The sequence below is a fragment of the Callospermophilus lateralis genome, unplaced genomic scaffold (assembly GCF_048772815.1).
Source record: "Callospermophilus lateralis isolate mCalLat2 unplaced genomic scaffold, mCalLat2.hap1 Scaffold_96, whole genome shotgun sequence".
Taxonomy (NCBI): domain Eukaryota; kingdom Metazoa; phylum Chordata; class Mammalia; order Rodentia; family Sciuridae; genus Callospermophilus; species Callospermophilus lateralis.
The window spans coordinates 555,295-577,072 of NW_027517776.1; the positions used below are offsets into that span (position 1 = coordinate 555,295).

At 37.2% G+C, this 21,778-nt stretch overlaps 1 protein-coding gene across 1 annotated transcript in view; it reads right to left on the bottom strand.

The window, feature by feature from the left end:
- Positions 1–21,778, bottom strand: part of LOC143641315 (cadherin-10-like) — a 104,992-nt gene that overhangs the window by 11,756 nt on the left and 71,458 nt on the right. Inside the window, 1 exon segment of the mRNA XM_077108579.1 lies at positions 1,277–1,464. Within this exon segment, the coding sequence (XP_076964694.1) occupies positions 1,277–1,464 (188 nt within the window).

Below are 21,778 nucleotides of genomic sequence, written 5' to 3' on the forward strand. Positions count from 1 at the left end.
GTAGGTATGACAAATTCCTTGCCAGCTTACTCCCATGCTGTCTAGTGGAAGGACTTCTGAAAGGTGACCTTGCTCAAGGACCAGGGCAGGATCCGTGTTTAGGGTGTTCCCCCTTTAGAATAGGGCGGTTTAGCATAGTAGGAGATTAGGGTGTTCCCCCTTTAGAATAGGGCGTATCCGGCTGCTGAGTTCCTCTTGAGTGCTTAGGGTCAGACAGTATATTTTGGGAGACAGAAGCCCATGCGGAGAGGATTTGGGCAGAGAGTGGATTTGGGAGAGAGTGGATTTGGGCAGAGAACGTGGATTCCCCCAGAACGTGTTTGTAGACAGCCGGTGTGAGTTCGGGAATAAAGAATTGCTGTTTGAATCTACAAGCTGTGTGGTGGCTCGTGATTTGTGCCCAGCCAGAGACTGCGGCATTCTCTCACCTCACATTCACTCTGAAAGATAAGTTTTATTAACAGTGAAGACATTGCTGAATCAGACTTCCTCCATTTTCTTTTTCATTTTTAGATCCCCAAGATTCTGTTTGCATGAGTGCTACATTCTGGTCATGGAAAATAATAAAGCTGCTTTGCCCTTTGCTGGTCACTGTTTAATGAAGGTTGAGTACCTCCTGCCTTGCCATGCACTCTCAGGATAGTTTTCTTATTAACCAGTGCCTCAGTGGTTACTTGATGGTTGGCATTTCATTAGAAATTATTGTTTTTTTTTTAAATTTCCCTGCATTTTCTCATAATATGGCACTGATCCTACAATAACGTAACTGGTTACCTTAAAATTGTATCACTGAACATATGTTAGCAGAAAAGTTTAATTTACATAGCATAAGGGGAAATGTGAACAATTGAATTATGTTCCAATCCATTCTGTTTTTATTAGCATCTCTAGTTATTGCTTCATGAATCTGGATGGTGTACTACATTTTATGCTTCCAACTATAATGATATATTGATCTTATTAGCTATTAAGCATTTTCTGAAGAAAATAATGTTATTATCGTGGCCTTTTATTAATATGACTTGAAAATATAATCACACATACATTAACTTTTTAAATTCTGTAAAATCTCAAGACTCACGTTTCAATCAATAGAAACACAGTGAACATGTCTAAGAAGCTTTTGGCTTTATATCCTTCTTACTTAAGTAAACTATGAATTACATTCAAGCATGGCAGTAATATATCTTTTAATGGATAATGCATGAGTCAAAAGAACATAATGAAACCTCAACTCTCTAAACACACCATGCTTTTTTCTGCTGACGCAGAGCACCTTTTTCACGGTTATGATGCCTTCCTGGGTTTCCTTCTCAGTTATAATGTCAAACGTATCAGTCCCATCACCATCAATAATTCGGTATTCTACTTCAGCATTTTTCCCAGTGTCGGCATTGGTTGCTTTCACACTTCCAACAGCTGTGCCGACTGGGGAAGATTCAAGAACCCGAAGATGAATGGTGTCTGCAGAGAATAAGAAGAGATGAATAGAGAGATTTCTGAACAGAATTTTCAGAAGTAAAATGTATATGAGAATCCTGTAAATTTTAAACTCTACATTAGATGTTGATTGATTCATTCTTTGAGTATACCAATTATGGTTAACATTCTATTAAAGTCTAGGAGCATGAGGGCTTTGACTTGTGTGTGTGTGTGTGTGTGTGTGTGTGTTAAAATGAATACTGAGAACCAACCTCTAATATTATCAGGAGTTCTGGTTTTGAAAATAAGCATGTTGTCTTTTTTTTCGTTTGCTTTGAGTGCAGTTATATATCTATGTGTGTTTATACAATCACAATAAATCACAGGATACACAGTGACTATTTCTATTTAATTAATTTTGCTATGCTGTATTTGGTAATTTTCTTCTCTTCCTTTAGCTACAAGACAGAACATTCCAAAATTCCAGTGAAATCAGCTGTAACAGGTAGGAATCTTATTTCTATTTGTGACAACAAAAAACAAAGGAAAGTCTATGGCAGAAATATTAAGATGCCCTTCTCAGAGTCAGAGAAAAAAAAAAAAAAACAACAACACTAAAATCTGACAAACTCGCCTTCCTTCCAGAGCAAAACAAGAATTTATCTAAGCCCTTGGTGTACCTGGATGTGCTTCCAGCTTGAACAACCTCTACTGCTAATGAGATTTATGTTTAGCACCTGGTCATAAACTACATATTTCTAACAGGTTAATCGACTGGAAGCACAGTTCTGATTATTGTGCCTTCTTGCTCATAAACCTTAAGTAATTCTCCTTAATATACATAATAAAGTTCAGACCTCTTGTCTAGCCATGTTATTGCCTACATATATCTTTCCTAACATATTTGGCTTTTGTTCACTTTCATGAAAGATTTGCATCGAACTAGACCATTTAGTTTTTTCTGACTCCTACTTTCTTTCCAACATCATTCTATGTATTTTTCTCATGCTATTTCCCTCAAGTAAAATCCTCTCCCCATTACCCAAATATATTTAAAATGCAGTTTGTCAGAATAAAATAGCACTTTCATGGGCGAAGCACTTCAGGAATGGTGTTATGCCAAGGTGTCGGGGGCAGGGGGTGGCTCAGAAGAAATAAACCTGCTGACAGCATGATTTTAGAAATCTAGCCTCTAGAACTGTGAGACGATAAATTTCCTTTTCTTTAGGCTACCTAGCCTATGGAATTTCTGTGGCAGATGTAACAACCTAATACAGGCATATACATTCACTCAGTTTTAAAAGTAATTTTCTAGGAGAACATTGTGAGAACTCAGTTTTCATCACATACCAGTCAGTCTCAGAGGGTATTTTCTTACGTTTTTCTCTGTCTCTGGTATCACACAATGGAAAGTCAGTTAACTCATTTCATGACTACTCTCCTACTGCCTCTCCTGGCCTTTTTCATCACTTCACTTTGGAACACCTGAGCCCTGGGTATTTGAATGGTTCCCTTGATCACCTCCTTCAAGTACTTGCCCAACTATGACCTTCTCAGAAACATTCCATCAGTAACCTAATTGCAAATAGACTAGTCAGAAGCAGTAATCCCAGTCGTGCTTCTAATCTCTTTCCATTGCCAGGCACTATACTATCTACATACCTATTTATGTATGCCACAAGGACATAAAACATAGGCTGGTTGCATTTTTTCACCAATGTTTTCCCTCTGAATATTATAAGCACTATATGATGATTGCTCCCATTTTACTTAAGGTACAACAAAAGATCCATAGGCTGACTTTTCCTAATTTTGCTCTTTCATTCTCTCCCTTAATTTATACTTAGGAGTAACATCTTTCTCCTTGAGGTTTTCCTACATGTTTTTCTTATTTCAGTTTAATACATTTCCCTCCTCATAAAAAATTACCCATTTAAATCTATAGAAGTGCTTATTATTTGTTTGATATATGCCTGTATCATCAATCTTCTAGTGCAGAACTAGAACTCTAGCCTTCTTACTTCAAGAACTTTCTTTAAAAAATTAAATGTCATACAGTCAACAAATCAATCTATTAAAATACAGAAAAATGTCCTTTGTGAAATGCAAAAATGATCACAATACAGAAGGAATACAAAAATGATCACTACAATACAGAAAGAACTCATTATGAAGGTCAACTGTTTAACTTCATTTGTTTTAGAAAGCCTAAAATCTGATCTCTGCTAAAAACCTTAGTATTTTTATTATCTATTTTCAAATCTATAGTACATAAGAAATGCAGCCAAGCTAATGTGTTCTCAACTAAGTATCAGTTAACCATCCCCAAAATTACAAATATATGATATGTTTGGAAAACAAATATAAATAATATGAATGATTTGATTTATATGTACATAAAACTGAATGATATCCATCTTGAGATTACATATTATTTTTAAGCAGATATCATTTATTGCAATATGATCAAGGACTAGTTTATGAGGCAAGTTTGAGTAAATTTTTTAAAACAGTATTTATTAAACTCTTTGACTATGCCACAAGCTAAACATTAGCACAAAATGATAAATTAAAATCTTTATATTCTTGAAAAAAACTTGAAAGAAAAATATCAAAATTAACTTATAAATGTTCAAATTAAGAAGAAAAAACAGGGGGATCCAACATGGCGGCCGGCGAGGAAGCTGCACTTTCAATATCTCCACATTAACGGGATCAGAAACACTCATTAAAACAGCTACATTCTACCTACTGAGGATCTTCTAGCAAAATTCCGTTGAAAGGAGACCTGCCGAGAATTAGTAAGTTTATTAGACGTGACAGTTTGCCCCAGACAAGTGAAACTTGACCGGCAGCGCGGGCTCAGAGTCCAATCCCGTGGCCACCCGCCGCTTCTGCAAGCGGCAGGCGGCCCAGAGCAGCGCGGCAGAAGGGTCCCCGCCCGGCCAGCAGACAGCTCCCGCCATCCCGGCTACCCTGGCGGCCCTGCTCTCGCTCGGCGAACAGCCACCCCACCCGGCTAGTTCTTAGCCACGCGGCTGCAGTCACCCGGCTTTACAAGCGGCCCCCGGCGGCCCGGCTCGGAGAGAAGGGTCCCCGCCCGGCCGGCAGACAGCTCCCGCCATTCCACTCTTGTCCTGCAAACAGCCACCCCGCCCGCCTGGTCCTTAGCCACGCGGCTGCAGCCACCCGGCTTTACAAGCACCCCCGGCGGCCCTGCTCGGCGAGAAGGGTCCCCGCCCTGCTGGCAGACAGCTCCCGCCATTCCGCTCTTGTTCTGCAAACAGCCACCCCGCCCGCCTGGTTCTTAGCCACGAGGCTGCAGCCGCCCGGCTTTACAAGCGCCCCCAGCGGCCCTGCTCAGTGAGAAGGGTCCCTGCCCGGCCGGCAGACAGCTCCCACCATCCCGGCACTCCTGGCGGCCCGCCCGCTCTGCGAAGGGTCACCCCACCCGGCTCTTAGCCACGCGGGCGCCATCTGCCTGGCTCTGTGGGCGCCCCCAGCGGCCCAGCGCAGCCAGAAGGGTCCCCGCCTGGCCCGACAGAAGGCCCGTGCCCTTCCGGCTCTGCTAACGGCCCTGCCCACCCGGGAAAGGGCTCCCCCCCTTGAGAGGATGGGAAGGAAATCTAACCAAGCCTCTATCAATTAGCGAACTGGGATCTAAAACCAGAGATTGTGTCAGACCAGAGACAAGCCAGTTCCACCTCTCCCTTCGGTCACTCCTGCAAGGAGCCAGGGGCCCGCCATAGCAGAGAGGGGAAGTCACCAAAGATCGGCCAAAGAGATTCCTTCCCAGTGGATTCTAAATTAGCAGGAGCGGCGAGGGAGCCGGCCGGAGCTGGCGGGAACCGCGGCAGCGGCACGGGAACCGGCGGGAGCTGAGGTGGCGCTGACGCAGGAGCCGGCGGGAGCCGCGCGGCGCGGGTCTCCCAGCTACCGCTCCCACCAGTGCTGACAACTGAGGTCTCTTGCACCAGATACGGGGGCGTGGCTACCAGAAGGTAAGCAAATTTGCTGGGGGTTCTCAGCCCCAAGCTCTACAAACTTAGGGCCTGAGGGAGGCAAACAAGGAGAGTGTGCCCAGGCACTAATGAAACAGCTGCTCCACGCGTGTGCAAGGTAGGTGGAACCGTGACCACCGACAAAAAAGGCCCAGTGGCCCGCCAGATACATTGCCCCGGTCAGGGGAGGGGCAGAGCCGCCACCAGCGCCTTTTAGGTAGACAGATCTGCAACCGACAGACAGAACAGGCCTAGTGGCCAGCGGAGGGGCAAAGCCGCTGCTGACGCCTGCAAGGTAGGCGGACCTGTGACCACCGAAAGAACAGGCCCATTGAAAGTACAGGTACAGCGGCCTCCTGGCGTGGAAGGCACATTGCCTCAATTGGAGGAGGGGCAGAGCCACCGCCAAAGCCTGTGAGGGAGACTTTGCAGCTATACAAGAGCAATATAAATATATAGGGGTTAAAAATCAATAACACAACAGTTTCACCAAGCAGAAAGAAACGCGATCAGTATGAAAAGACAAGGAAAGAAAGGACCACAAGCAATGCAGGTCAACTCAACTTTAAAAGAGGTAATATCTGCAGCAGATGGAATGTCAGATAAAGAATTCAGGATATACATGCTTCAGATGATCTGGAGTCTCAAGGAAGACATTAGACAGCAAAATCAGACAATGAAAGACCACTTCGACCACATCGACAATGAATTACATAAACAAATCCAAGAAGCAAAAGATCAATTATACAGGGAGATAGAGGTTATAAAAAACAAACAAACAGAAATCCTGGAAATGCAGGAAACGATAAACCAACTTAAAAACTCAATTGAGAATACTACCAGCAGAGTAGAACACTTAGAAGATAGAACATCAGACAATGAAGACAAAGTATTTCAACTGGAGAAGAACATAGACAGCTCAGCAAAGCTGTTAAGAAACCACGAGCAGAACATTCAAGAAATATGGGATAACATAAAGAGACCCAACTTAAGGGTCATGGGGATACAGGAAGGTATTGAGGTCCAAACCAAAGGAATGAGCAATCTATTCAACGAAATAATACGAGAAAACTTCCCAGACTTGAAGAATGAGACAGAATCCCAAATCCTAGAAGCCTACAGGACGCCGAATGTGCAAAATCATAAGAGATCCACACCTAGACACATTATAATGAAGATGCCCAACATACAGAATAAGGAGAGAATTTTAAAAGCTACAAGAGAAAGGAAGCAGATTACATTTAGGGGTAAACCAATCAGGATAACAGCTGATCTTTCAACACAGACTCTGAAAGCTAGAAGATCCTGGAATAACATATTTCAAACACTGAAAGAAAAGGGGTTCCAACCAAGAATTGTGTATCCCGCGAAATTAAGCTTCAGGATGGAAGATGAAATTAAAACCTTCCATGATAAACAAAAGTTAAAAGAATTTGCAGCTAGAAAACCATCTCTTCAAAACATCCTCGGCAAAATATTACAGGAAGAGGAAATGGAAAATATCAATGAAAACCAACAGCGGGAGGTAGTACAGTAAAGGTGGGGGGGAATAATCAAAGAGGAAAACAAACCATGTTTAGTAACATAAATAAACAAATATGGCTGGAAGAACAACCCATATCTCAATAATAACTCTAAATGTTAATGGCTTAAACTCACCAATTAAGAGACACAGGCTAGCAGAATGGATCACTAAACAAGACCCAACAATATGCTGCCTTCAGGAGACGCATTTGATAGGAAAAGACATACATAGACTGAAGGTGAAAGGTTGGGAAAAATCATATCACTCATATGGACTTCGGAAACAAGCAGGAGTGTCCATACTCATTTCAAATAAAATAGATTTCAAGCCAAAGTTAATCAAAAGGGATGAAGAGGGACACTACATACTTCTCAAGGGAACCATACACCAACAAGACATAACAATCATAAATATATATGCCCCAAACAATGGTGCAACTATGTTCATCAAACAAACTCTTCTCAAGTTCAAGAGTCTAATAGACCACCATACAATAATCATGGGAGACTTCAACACACCTCTCTCACCACTGGACAGATCTTCCAAACAAAAGTTGAATAAGGAAACTATAGAGCTCAATAACACAATTAATAACCTAGACTTAATTGACATATATAGAATATACCACCCAACATCAAGCAGTTACACTTTTTTCTCAGCAGCACATGGATCCTTCTCAAAAATAGATCATATATTATGTCACAGGGCAACTCTTAGACAATATAAAGGAGTAGAGATAATACCATGCATATTATCTGATCATAATGGAATGAAATTGAAAATCAACGATAAAAGAAGTAAGGAAAAATCATGCATCACTTGGAGAATGAACAATAGGTTACTGAATGATCAATGGGTTATAGAAGACATCAAGGAGGAAATTAAAAAATTCTTAGAGATAAATGAAAACACAGACACAACATATCGGAATCTATGGGACACATTGAAAGCACTTCTAAGAGGAAAATTTATTGCTTGGAGTTCATTCCTTAAAAAAAGAAAAAACCAACAAATAAATGATCTAATACTTCAACTCAAAATCCTAGAAAAAGAAGAGCAAAACAACAGCAAAAGAAGTAGAAGACAAGAAATAATTAAAATCAGAGCTGAAATTAATGAAATCGAAACGAAAGAAACAATTGAAAAAATTGACAAAACTAAAAGTTGGTTCTTTGAAAAAATAAATAAAATCGACAGACCCTTAGCCACGCTAACAAAGAGAAGAAGAGAGAGTACTCAAATTACCAGCATACGGGATGAAAAAGGCAATATCACAACAGACACTTCAGAAATACAGAAGATTATCAGAAATTATTTTGAATCCTTATACTCCAATAAAATAGAAGATAGTGAAGGCATCGATAAATTTCTTAAGTCATATGATTTGCCCAGATTGAGTCAGGAGGATATTGACAACCTAAACAGACCAATATCAATTGAGGAAATAGAAGATACCATCAAAAGACTACCAACTAAGAAAAGCCCAGGACCGGATGGGTATACAGCAGAGTTTTTCAAAACCTTTAAAGAGGAACTAATACCAATACTTTTCAAGCTATTTCAGGAAATAGAAAAAGAGGGAGAACTTCCAAATTCATTCTATGAGGCCAACATCACCCTGATTCCTAAACCAGACAAAGACACTTCAAAGAAAGAAAACTACAGACCAATATCTCTAATGAACCTAGATGCAAAAATCCTCAATAAACTTCTGGCGAACCAGATACAAAAACATATCAAAAAAATTGTGCACCATGATCAGGTAGGATTTATCCCTGGGATGCAAGGTTGGTTCAATATACGGAAATCAATAAATGTTATTCACCACATCAACAGGCTTAAAAATAAGAACCATATGGTCATCTCGATAGATGCGGAAAAAGCATTCGACAAAGTACAGCATCCCTTTATGTTCAAAACTCTAGAAAAACTAGGGATAACAGGAACATACCTCAATATTGTAAAAGCAATCTATGCTAAGCCTCAGGCTAGCATCATTCTGAATGGAGAAAAACTGAAGGCATTCCCTCTAAAATCTGGAACAAGACAGGCATTCCCTCTAAAATCTCTCACCACTTCTGTTCAACATAGTTCTCGAATCACTGGCCAGAGCAATTAGACAGACGAAAGAAATTCAAGGCATAAAAATAGGAAAAGAAGAACTCAAATTATCACTATTTGCAGATGACATGATTCTATACCTAGCAGACCCAAAAGGGTCTACAAAGAAACTATTAGAGCTAATAAATGAATTCAGCAAAGTGGCAGGCTATAAAATCAACACGCATAAATCAAAGGCATTCCTGTATATCAGCAACAAATCCTCTGAAATGGAAATGAGGACAACCACCCCATTCACAATATCCTCAAAGAAAATAAAATACTTGGGAATCAACCTAACAAAAGAGGTGAAAGACTTATACAATGAAAACTACAGAACCCTAAAGAGAGAAATAGAAGAAGATCTTAGAAGATGGAAAAATATACCCTGTTCATGGATAGGTAGAAGTAACATCATCAAAATGGCGATATTACCAAAAGTTCTCTATAGGTTTAATGCAATGCCAATCAAAATCCCAACGGCATTTCTTGTAGAAATAGAGAAAGCAATCATGAAATTCATATGGAAAAATAAAAGACCCAGAATAGCAAAAACAATTCTAAGCAGGAAATGTGAATCAGGCGGTATAGCTATACCAGACTTCAAACTATACTACAGAGCAATAGTAACAAAAACAGCATGGTACTGGTACCAAAACAGGCAGGTGGACCAATGGTACAGAATAGAGGACACAGAAACCAATCCACAAAACTACAACTATCTTATATTTGATAAAGGGGCTAAAAGCATGCAATGGAAGAATGATAGCATCTTCAACAAATGGTGTTGGGAAAACTGGAAATCCATATGCAACAAAATGAAACTGAATCCCTTTCTCTCGCCATGCACAAAAGTTAACTCAAAGTGGATCAAGGAACTTGATATCAAATCAGAGACATGGCGTCTGATAGAAGAAAAAGTTGGCTATGATCTACATACTGTGGGGTCGGGCTCCAAATTCCTCAATAGGACACCCATAGCACAACAGTTAATAACTAGAATCAACAAATGGGACTTACTCAAACTAAAAAGTTTTTTTCTCAGCAAAAGAAACAATAAGAGAGGTAAATAGGGAGCCTACGTCCTGGGAACAAATCTTTACTCCTCACACTTCAGACAGAGCCCTAATATCCAGAATATACAAAGAACTAAACAAATTAGACAATGAGATAACAAATAACCCAATCAACAAATGGGCCAAGGACCTGAACAGAAATTTCTCAGAGGAGGACATACAATCAATCAACAAGTATATGAAAAAATGCTCACCATCTCTAGCAGTCAGAGAAATGCAAATCAAAACCACCCTAAGATACCATCTCACTCGAGTAAGATTGGCAGCCATTAGGAAGTCATACAGCAACAAGTGCTGGCGAGGATGTGGGGAAAAGTGTACTCTTGTACATTGTTGGTGGGACTGCAAATTGGTGTGGCCAATTTGGAAAGCAGTATGGAGATTTCTTGGAAAGCTCGGAATGGAACCACCATTTGATCCAGCTATTCCACTACTCGGTCTATTTCCTAAAGACCTAAAAAGAGCACACTATAGGGACACTGCTACATCCATGTTCATAGCAGCACAATTCACAATAGCAAGACTGTGGAACCAACCTAGATGCCCTTCAATACACGAATGGATAAAAAAAATGTGGCATTTATACACAATGGAGTATTACTCTGCATTAAGAAATGACAAAATCATAGAATTTGGAGGGAAATGGATGGCATTAGAGCAGATTATGCTAAGTGAAGCTAGCCAATCCCTTAAAAACAAATGCCAAATGTCTTCTTTGATATAAGGAGAGTAACTAAGAACAGAGTAGGGAAGAAGAGCATGAGAAGAAGATTAACATTAAACAGGGATGAGAGGTGGGAGGGAAAGGGAGAGAGAAGGGAAATTGCATGTAAATGGAAGGAGACCCTCAGGGGTATACAAAATTACATACAAGAGGAAGTGAGGAGAAAGGAGGGAAAATATAAGGGGGAGAAATGAATTACAGTAGAGGGGGTAGAGAGAGAAGAGGGGAGGGGAGGGGGGAGGGGGGATAGTAGAGGATAGGAAAGGCAGCAGAATACAACAGACTCCAGAATGGCAATATGTAAATCAATGGTTGTGCAACTGAAGTGATTCTGCAATCTGTATATGGGGTAAAAATGGGAGTTCATATCCCACTTGAATCGAAGTGTGAAATATGATATATCAAGAACTATGTAATGTTTTGAACAACCTACAATAAAAATTAATTTAAAAAAAAGAAGAAAAAACAAGTTGAGGGGAAAATCCTACAATTGAAGAAGTAATAAAGTAAAATGTGGTGCACAGAAAATGCTACCAAAAGAAGATAATTTATCAATTTGTATACTTATAAAAAAATAAAGACAAGATGAAACTAAATTAATAGTTTAAGCCTGAAACATAGGAAAATGACATAAACACAAAGCTAAGAAATAGGATATAGTAAAAAAATAGAGAAACTAATAAAGTTGATACATATAAAAGGAAGAGATTAAAAATATAAAACATTGGGCTGGGGATGTGGCTCAAGTGATAGCTCACTCGCCTGGCATGCGCGCGGCCCGGGTTCCATCCTCAACACCACATACAAACAAAGATGTTGTGTCCACCGAAAACTAAAAAATAAATATTAAAAAATTCTCTCTCTCTCTCTCTCTCTTTCCCTCTCTCACTCTCTCTTAAAAAAAAATATAAAACATTGTTTCTTATATTAAAAACCTTACAAAACAACCAAATGTCTGGAAACGTTTCTTATGGAAAAGGAAGAAAAAAAAAACTATTATTAAAAATTTTACAGAAAAAGACTACAACTGCAGAAGATTGAAAAATTAGAAAATATTAGAAATATTGTATGTTGAAAAAATGAATACAAATAATTTAAACTATACCAAACCCTACTAATGAATAAGTAAAGGATGATTTTAAAATCATCTACCATTTAGACACAAATAGCTCATTTTTCAAAAAACAGAAAATTCATGGACCAGAAAATTCTAGTTTTATGCAAAGTCTTCCAGAGAATAGAAAGGAAAGACTGTTTTCTAACTCACTATATGAGATCAGTATAACCCTGGTAAAGAAAGCAAATGATAAGTGTTTGGTGGGTAATATAGTATGGTCAAAATTTCAAGTCTACTACATGTAAATACTCAGTCCATTTTTTATATTTCATAATCTCAATTGTAAAGTTCAATTTATGCCAAATAGTTTTCTAATCACTTTTCTATTGTTATGCCAGATTTGTGGGACCCCAATAGACCTCCAGGAGCTGAATCCGATGCAATCACACAAAAGTCTTTATCTCAAGCCTGGACTCACAACTGTTCCCGATGCAGTGTCCTAGGGAGTGAGTCCTGGTCCTTTGTTCAGTGAGATTTTATAGATTTTGGGGGGATACTCTATGTGTCACAACATCACACAGCAAATCATTCCATACTGCGGGAAAATCAAACAACAACTCTTAACATTGATTAGCACATTCAATGGCGGGAACAAATTGGGTAGGGGTGACTGGTTAGTACAATAGGGGGATTCATTTGAACTGATTGGTTTAGGCCATGAGGGGTATATGTGCTAACCTACCTGGTTTCCCAACATGTTATCAACCACCATAAACTACTTGGGGGTCATCTGGCATTCCAAGTATTTTCCCTGTCTCATGCTGATTGGAGGTTGCTAGGGGGATTGCTATGGGTCCTCACCTAGCCTAACTGAATCAGGGACACCTGGCACCAGGGACCTCTCCTGTTATTTACAGACAAACAACTCAGCAGGGTGGGTATGTGCCTAGGAGTGCTCTGTGCGTTTTTCCAAGGACAAGGATCACGCCCCATCCTTGGACAGGCTTTGCTCTGAGGTAGAGTCCAGTTTCTCAAAAATGGAGTCACATTAGTTTCTCACTATCAAATTTCTTACTCTTTGAATTTCATCATCTTTTCCATTAGTCTTTAGGAGATCTCATTTTGCTTTTGGTTATCATATCTCCTTACTGATTTCCAGTGTGTGAGTTCAGGCTTTGTTTTCACTCCATTGATACTTTAAAGGAACACTAGTCAGTTCTTTCAGAGTATCTTCAAATTGGGTTTGTCTGATATTTTCTCATGAGTAGATTAAGGCTATGCAAATTGTGAGATATATCCAAAAGGGATGTTTTCTCCGTATGTCATAACTTGTCAGGGAGTACATGCTGTCAAATTTTCTTAGGACTGATGAAGTTAACCTTGGTCACCTGGCTAAAGTGTTTCTGCCAGGTAATTAATGTCATCAAAATTGATGATAAAATCATTTTTAACCATGACTACTTACTCTAGCCTCTATGTTTTCTTTTACTTTTTCATTTTAGCTTGGACTTCTTTGTATTCTTAGACACAACCTTAGATTCTGAAAGTTGGTCTGCTGTGAACTTGCTATTATAGCTCTGGTGAAGTATCAAAAATTATTTATCATTTTATTTAATTTCTTGATTTGTACAGGACAATATCCATTACAAGGTGTATATTTCATTTTGATTATAATTAGTGATATTCCTGTTAATTCCTAGTACCTTCTGAGACTTAAATAGGATATTGTTCATGCTCCATTGGTTCACACTAAGGGGAACCCAAGTTTTAGAACTGTATTGTTATAATTGCAATGATGATCTCTCAGTATTCTTCCTCAGTAATTTTTTGGAAAGTATATATGTGGATAAAGGTGTATGCATATTTGCAAATACATATATTTGTCTTTTCCTAAGATATTAATTAAAATATTTTCAAGGTGTTCTGTACTTTTCTGAAAAACTACAATTGAGATGGAGCCTTCATCAAAATAAAAACTTTGGTCTTCTGTCAAATAATCTAAATAGATTTATTAAAAATACATATGTTGCTGAGCACAGTGGCACAAGCCTATAATCTCAGTAGCTCAGGAGTTTGAGGCAGAAGGATCACAAGCCAGCCTCAGCAATTTAACAAGGCCATAAGCAACTTAATGAGACCCTGTCTGAAAATAGATAATAAAAGGGCTCCAGATTTAGCACAGTGGTTAAGTACTCATGGGTTCAATTCCCAGTATCAAAAAGGAAAAAAAAAAAATGTTGTACACATATCACAGTTGGTTTCATGGCACGTCAATTTCAGTAGTTAATTCATTCAAAATACTTTTATTCAGGGTCCTACATGTATACTTTAATAATGCTTCTTTTTCAGAATTACTCAGAAACCATTCTTAGGGCAAGATTTATTGAGTATTTTTCAAAATTAAAAAGTGTTTCTCTACATTTTAAACACATGGAAGAATGATTTATTCATACTTTATTTATTTGCATGTCCTGTGTGTTGAATACAAGTATCTCAGTTTGTCAAGTTCACTGAAATTGATTTAATTGAGACCCAGTCTGTTCTCCCTACAAGAGCATTTACCACATAGGGCATGCAGCAGAGGAGAGCTGGAAAAGGTGCAAAGATTGTTACTTACACAGTGACTAAGGCAAAAGAGCATCTGTCACCCATCTTAAGTTTAATTTCTCCTTAAAGACATCTATTTGCATGCTTCTTATTTTTTATCTTACAGTTGATGGATCTTTAATTATGTGGTATGCTTTCCTATCAATTCCAATTTATAGTTGTTTTAAATTTATTCTCAGGTGTCAGATTGAATCATCTGCTTTTCTTTTAAAGTTGAGGGCAGATAAATAATTCTTCCTGGTAAGTATGCTCTGGCCAAGGCAAGAATGTGAGGAGACAGGTAATTGCCATTTCTGTAAAGCATACAAAGAATTGTAATAAGCAAGTAAAAATCTAGACAGTGATGTTGCAGAGAAGGTTCCCTGAAAACTGAACAAAATATATGGCTACTTAAATAAACATGCATTTGCACATCACCTGAATTGTCATTATTAAAGATTTCAAAAGATTTTGAGTTATTTCTGTGTTGTTGTTGTTGTTTTCTGCTTCTGACATTTGAGACTGATATTTCAAGTCACTTGTTCTACCATACAATTGATCAATAGGACTTTTCACTAGAATATTAAAAACATTACAGATTGGTGCACCAGAATTGAAATCATCGATAGCTCAATGTGGGTAAGAAACATTGGAGGACAGACATAAGACAGGCAAAGTAAGAAATGTGACACAGACTTCCCTAAGAGCCACACAAGAAGTGGCAGAAATCAGCTAGAGGGGAAGCCAGGCAAATTTTCACCTTCAGTTTTTGAATTTAGCCCCAAATAGCTACTGTTTTGTTTTGTTGATTCAAAAACAATGAGGTTCAAAGAGCTGTAATTTGTCTTTATCCTTTGTTCCCTGCCCTTGTTGCTATTCACATTTACATAAGAGTGCTCTGCTTTTCCAGAGTTGAGATAAAAAGCACCACACATGTGAATCAACAAAATAATTTAACATTAGTTTAATTTTTTATTTGCTTTGTGTGCAATCTTATGGTAACATCTCTATGCTGCATAATAATCTCAAACATTACTTGCTTCAAGAAAAATGACACAATTATGCATGTTTATAAACCATTCCATTGTATAATGTTTAAAAGATGTTTTTCAATGAGCTTAACAGGAAGAAATTAAAAACTAGATAAAGCTCCTTGGAGGCAACTGCAGAGTAGTTAAGGAAATTACGCAATGCTAAATGGGCATTTAGGAGAAAGCAGAGGAGAATTGAAAGTCACACTAGAGACTGAGGAAGTGCTAAGACTTTGGAATTGAAGATACTCATCAGAGGAAAGAGAGAAACCTATATTTGTGAACCCTGGAGACCTTATCACAAACTTAGCTTTGGGCATTTAAGTTAAATTGGAGCAAACAGAGATTCTTCATAATATCTTAGTTTCCTGTTTATGCCATTGAGGAAAGTAGCATGACAAAGCTTTCAGATAGGCTGCCAGTGATCCCCATAGTTTTTTGAATTTATCTTTATACATTTCTTTGAAATTGTCTCTGAGTTAATTGGCATCAACAGTTATGCAGAATTGCAATGTGTACAAACATAAAAAGTATATAGGTTTGGGGAAGGTTATGATAAATCTTAAGTTAATCATTCATAGATATAGTACTATTCAGTCTTCTGACAGACAATATGTCTCACCTGAAATTTTAAGTGCATTAAAAATTCTTAAACAACAGCCTAATTTTGCATACCTTAGTTTTTAAACACACAGACACACCACACACAAACACACACAAACACACACACACACACACACACACACACACCACACACACACACAAGTTTGTTCTAGAGAGTATCATGATACAGAAGGCCTTTGAATCCCATTACACAAAATGCCAAGTTGATTGGTGTAGGTCAAGTTTCCTTTAGAATAACTGGAATATTGCAAGTGAGTTTTTACATATTTCTGTATATCTGATTTCTCTTGGACTCATATGATTTTATCACATGTGAGAAATAGTATATTTTCCCACTTTTGGTCACCCTAAACCTTTAGCCAAGATTGGTCACGTCTGTGTTCACTTGTGTGTCACATACATAGCGCCGATAATCATTTTTTTACTAGTTATAGATATTTATAACCCACTGTCTTTCTTTAGCTCTCTCAATTCAAAATGTTCAAATTGAATTGAAATCTCTTTCTCTTCAAAGAGACTTGTCTGGTAGAAAGCGTGAAAGTATCTTTGTATTGATATTTTACCTTTTATCCCACAAATCTTTTATCGACCTGGTTTCTAAGTCCTGTGGATCACCTCCTTAAATACACTATAATCTCAAATCCCTCCTCTCCTCAGCATTAGTTCAGACTTTCATCAATTCTTGCCTTTACTGTCCAAGTAGCGTGCTTCACTGCTACCAAAACAATTAGTCAAAAAGTAGAGCTATGCCTGATGCTTTGAAAATAGTAAGGATCTCTTAGATAATACATGCAGTGCTTTATATTTAGCCCTTCTCCTGATACTAACACTGCTTACACTTCATTTCACAATCCCTGCTTTGAACCCTGGGGCCCCACCATGCTAAATCATACATCTTTCACTGAATACCAATGGTGTTCACTCTGTTCTAGCAACAAAACAAAACAAAACAAAAAAATGCTCTTTGCCTCAGTGCCAATATTTTTGTTGTTGTTGTTGTTTATTTTAGAGGGAGTTTTAGATAATTTTCTCTTTACTGATGGTTTCACATGTGAGAGGGCACATCACTTGTGTTACAGCAGTCTTTTATAGCTGTAGCACTGATCTTCATAGATAATCTCTACTTACATGTTCATTCATGTTTTGTATATATATATATATATATATATATATATATATATATATATATATGGTGTATACATTTGTATTTTCACTTATACACATGATATATATTTATACACACAATATATGCATGCAAAAGCATCAAGATTGTAAGATAAATTTCAAAGTGACATCATAAACTCTGTGTGTGTGTGTGTGTGTGTAAGAGAGAGAGAGAGAGAGAGAGAGAGAGAGAGAGAGAGAGAGAGAATCAATCTCTATACTTTATCCAAATGCAGATTATTGTGGGTCTACCCTGCTTCTTAATACTTGCTTTATGATTATTATAAACTATTATTATTTCCCAGCATAGTTATTGACACACACTAGGAATTTAATCAATGTTTATTACATTGACAAATTCTTGATAATATTATTTCTGTGTAATTCTTGCAAACTGTAGGCATTGGGGCAAAGAGGGAAAAAATCCAACAAATATTTGACATTATTTTTATGGTCGCAGTAAAAATCACACTATATCTAACTAAATAAATTATAGAACAGTGCTGTGAAACATGAGTATATTTATTTTTTCTAGAAAATAAGAAGGGGAAAAAAGACATTTTAAATTTCATTTTCTTTTCAAGCTGAAGCATCTTCCTTGGGACATACCTGACAGTTACTCTAGTTGAAAAGTGCTTGCTAACTTTAAAATATGCAGATCAGCCTGGGGCCTACATTATCTTTGGATCCCCAGTTGAGGGGAGGTTGACTCTATTTACAAAGAGAAAACCAGCAGTTATTAAATCAAATCTCTTTGGTACCAGGAAGGGATTATAGTAGTCTCAGAGCTCCCTGAATATACATGCCTTAAATTCCTATGCATATCATATAAAATTTCCTTGAAAGACCTTGTCTAGTGAAAACTTGATTATGCATCTGCCCAAGCAGTATAGAGAACTCATGAAAAGGACCAGTCATGTTTGGTCTTTAAGTATCACAAAAGCACCCACCTATGAAGGTATGATTTCATGCTCTTGTACCAAAATGCTTAGATGTTGAAGAATTCAGTGTGTCCTCCTTGAAGCTGACCCTATAATCCAGATGTGTAAAGTGAATCATATAATTAACTAAAAGTGGAATGCAAGAAGGAGGAACGATTTTTTAATGTACTATTTTCTTTATATACTGCTTATAATACAGAATTGAGAGCCAAATTATGTCAGTCTTCAGGCTGTTTCTTCTATTCCAACTGCATAATTATGAATAGTGACTTCAGTTTATAAATTTCTATTGTTTTAACTAGTAAAAGGAGGGAGAAAATTATAATAGTCTTCCTCATACAGATGTTGTAAAGATTAAATGAGAATGTTTGTGTTATATTTTATACTATTTAGCACATGCTATAAAAATACCTATTATTTTATAATATTGTTCTATCTTGTTTATTTTGAGAAAAACATATAATCTATACTTACAAAAAACTAATGGGATAATATAAGTCATCAATCAAGAACATCAACATCATACTAAATGGAAAAACTAAAAGCATTTCCTCTAAAATCAAGAACAAGACAATGCTGTCCACTCTCACCATTCCTATTCAATATAGTTCTTGAAACATTAGCCAGAGCATGCAAGAAAGAAAAGGAAATCTTAGGGATAAAACTAAATAAGAAGTCAAACGATCTATGTTTGCCAATGATATGATTCTATAAGATTCAAAAAACTCTACCAGAAGACTTTTACAGTTTATAAATGAGGTTAGCAACATAGCAGGGTATAAGATTAATAGCCATAAGTCAATAGCTCCCCTAAACTCCAATACTGATTGAGTTGAATAAGACATCAGAAAAACCATCTCATTCACAATGACCAAAAAAAAAAAAAAAAAAAAAAAATTTAATACTTGGGAATTAACCTAACCAAGGAGAAAAAATAGCTCTACAATGAAAATTATAGAACACTGAAGAAAGAAAATGGAGACAATTTTAGAAGATAAAGACATCCCATGTTTTTGAATAGGCAGGAGCATTATTGTCAAAGTGCACATTCTGCCAAAAGCATTGTACAGCTTTAATTCAATCCCCATCAATATACCACTGATATTCTTCACAGAATTAGAAGAAACAATTCTTAAATTCATTTGGAAGAATAAGAGATCCAGAATAGCCAAAGCAATACTAAACAGGAAAAGAGAAGCAAGAGGAATCACAATATATGATCAATTTCTAATCTGAAACATACTACAAAGAGGTAGTAACAAAAACAGCATGGTATTGGCATCAAAATAAACATAAAGACCAATAGAATAGAATAGAAGACACAGAGACAAATCTACATACCAATAGGTCATCTAATATTTGACCAAGGTGCCAAAAATATATCTTGGAGAAAAGACAGCTTTTTTAACAAATGGTGCTGGGAAAACTGGATAGTTATATGTAGAAAAATAAAACTAGACACTGCAAAAAACTCAGATTGAAATGTATTAGATTAAAAAAATAGTCTTGAAGCTTTAAAACTACTAGAAGAAAATATAAGGGTCAACACTCCACCATATTGGTGCTGACACCTATCCCCAAAGTGTAAGAAATGAAACCAAGAATCAATAAGTGGGATGTCATTAAACTGAAAAGCTTTTCCACAGCAAAGAAAATGATTAATAGTATGAAGAGGGAGACTATAGAGTGGGAGAAAATCTTGGCCAGCTACTCCTTCTCCAGTAGGGGATAAATATCCAGAATATACAATTAACTAAAAAAATGACCCAATCAATAAATGTGCAAAAAAAGAGAACTAAACAGAAACTTCTCAAAAGAAGAAACACAAATAGCCAACAAATACATGAAAAAATGTTTAAGATCTGTAGCAATCAGGGAAATGCAAATTAAAAGTACACTAATGTTTTGCATCATTCCAGTCAGAATGGCAATAATCAAGACTACAGATAATAAAAAATGCTGATAAGATTGTGGGGGAAAAGATACACTTATACATTGTGGGTGGGATTGCAGACTAGTACAACCATTCTGGAAAGTAGTATGGACGATCCTTGAAAAATTAGGGATGGAGCCACTATGTAGGACCCAGCTATCCCACTCCTTTGTATTGCCCCCAAAGGTCTAACATTGATATACTGTAGCAAATCAGCCACCTCAATATTCATAGCAGCACAATTCACAGTCGCTAATTTATGAAATCAACCCAGATGCCCATCAATAGATGAAAGGAATAAGAAATTATTACACACACACACACACACACACACACACACACACACACACACAGGTTCTTTTTCCACCATAGAAAATAATGAAATTATGTCATTTGCTGCTAAATGGATGGAAATGGAGACTATCAGGCAAAGTGAAATAAGCCAAAATCAGAAACTGAAAATTGAATGTTCTCTCTCATATGTGAAAGCTAGAGTAAAATAAAGGAAAGAGGGAAGGAAGGACAGGATATTATATAGAACCAATCAAATACAAATTTATACACAAACAAAAGGAAGTCAAGCAGAGAAAGGTGAGTCAGAGAGGGGAGAGAAAATGTGAGGGCAAAAGAGGAGGAAAAAAGTAGGGGATTATAACTGAAATTGATTTCCATGCATTGATAAGTTTGTCAGGATACCACCAACTGCTATGTATAACTATAAAGCTGTAATAAAAAAAGAACATCCAAATAAAAAGAACAAAAAGCATATATAAATATGAAATTGTTTCCAGACCTCAGTGATTCTGAATTGTTTTTTACTTTTTCTTTTAAATAGTTATAGTTGTGTGTAATCTTTAGTGATAATCAAAGGGAAATGTGAAGAGACAGCATTTTCTTTTTTTGTTGTTGTTTTATTGGGTACCAGGGATTGAACTCAGAGGCACTTTGACCACTGAGCCAACTCCCCAACCTTATTTTGTATTTTATTTTGAGACAGGGTCTTGCTAAAGTTGCTCAGGACCTCACTAAGTTGCAGAGGCTGGCTTTGAACTTGCACTCCTCCTGCCTCAGCCTGCCAAGCTGATTACAGGCACATGCTACCGTGCCCAGCTAAGGGATGGTTTTGAAATATGCAGAAGATGAGTCTTGTTAAATTAATGTTCAATCCCAAAGCTCATCCATCACCTAATTTATTTTAACAGAAACTTTCCTGTGAGAAATTTTGCATTAGTTCTCAGGTCATTAATAAATGGTGGTCAACAACTGATTTTTGTTACTATTCTCAATAGTTCATGGGAAAAAAATATAACAGACAGTAATAAATTCACTATTCTGAGTACACTTTGGATAGATCTGGATGCTATATAATAAATACCATATCAGATTCTCATTAATTTGACATGTATCTTATATATATATATATATATTATATAATATATCATATTAATTTGACATATATCTAATATACCACAAATGAGGGTTTTTTCATTCATTGCATGATCTTTGGTTTATAATTTAAAAGTTTTCCCCTTCGTAAAATCTCAGCTAACCTGACGTTACATAAATTTACTTGCTATTGATTTGTGATTTCTCA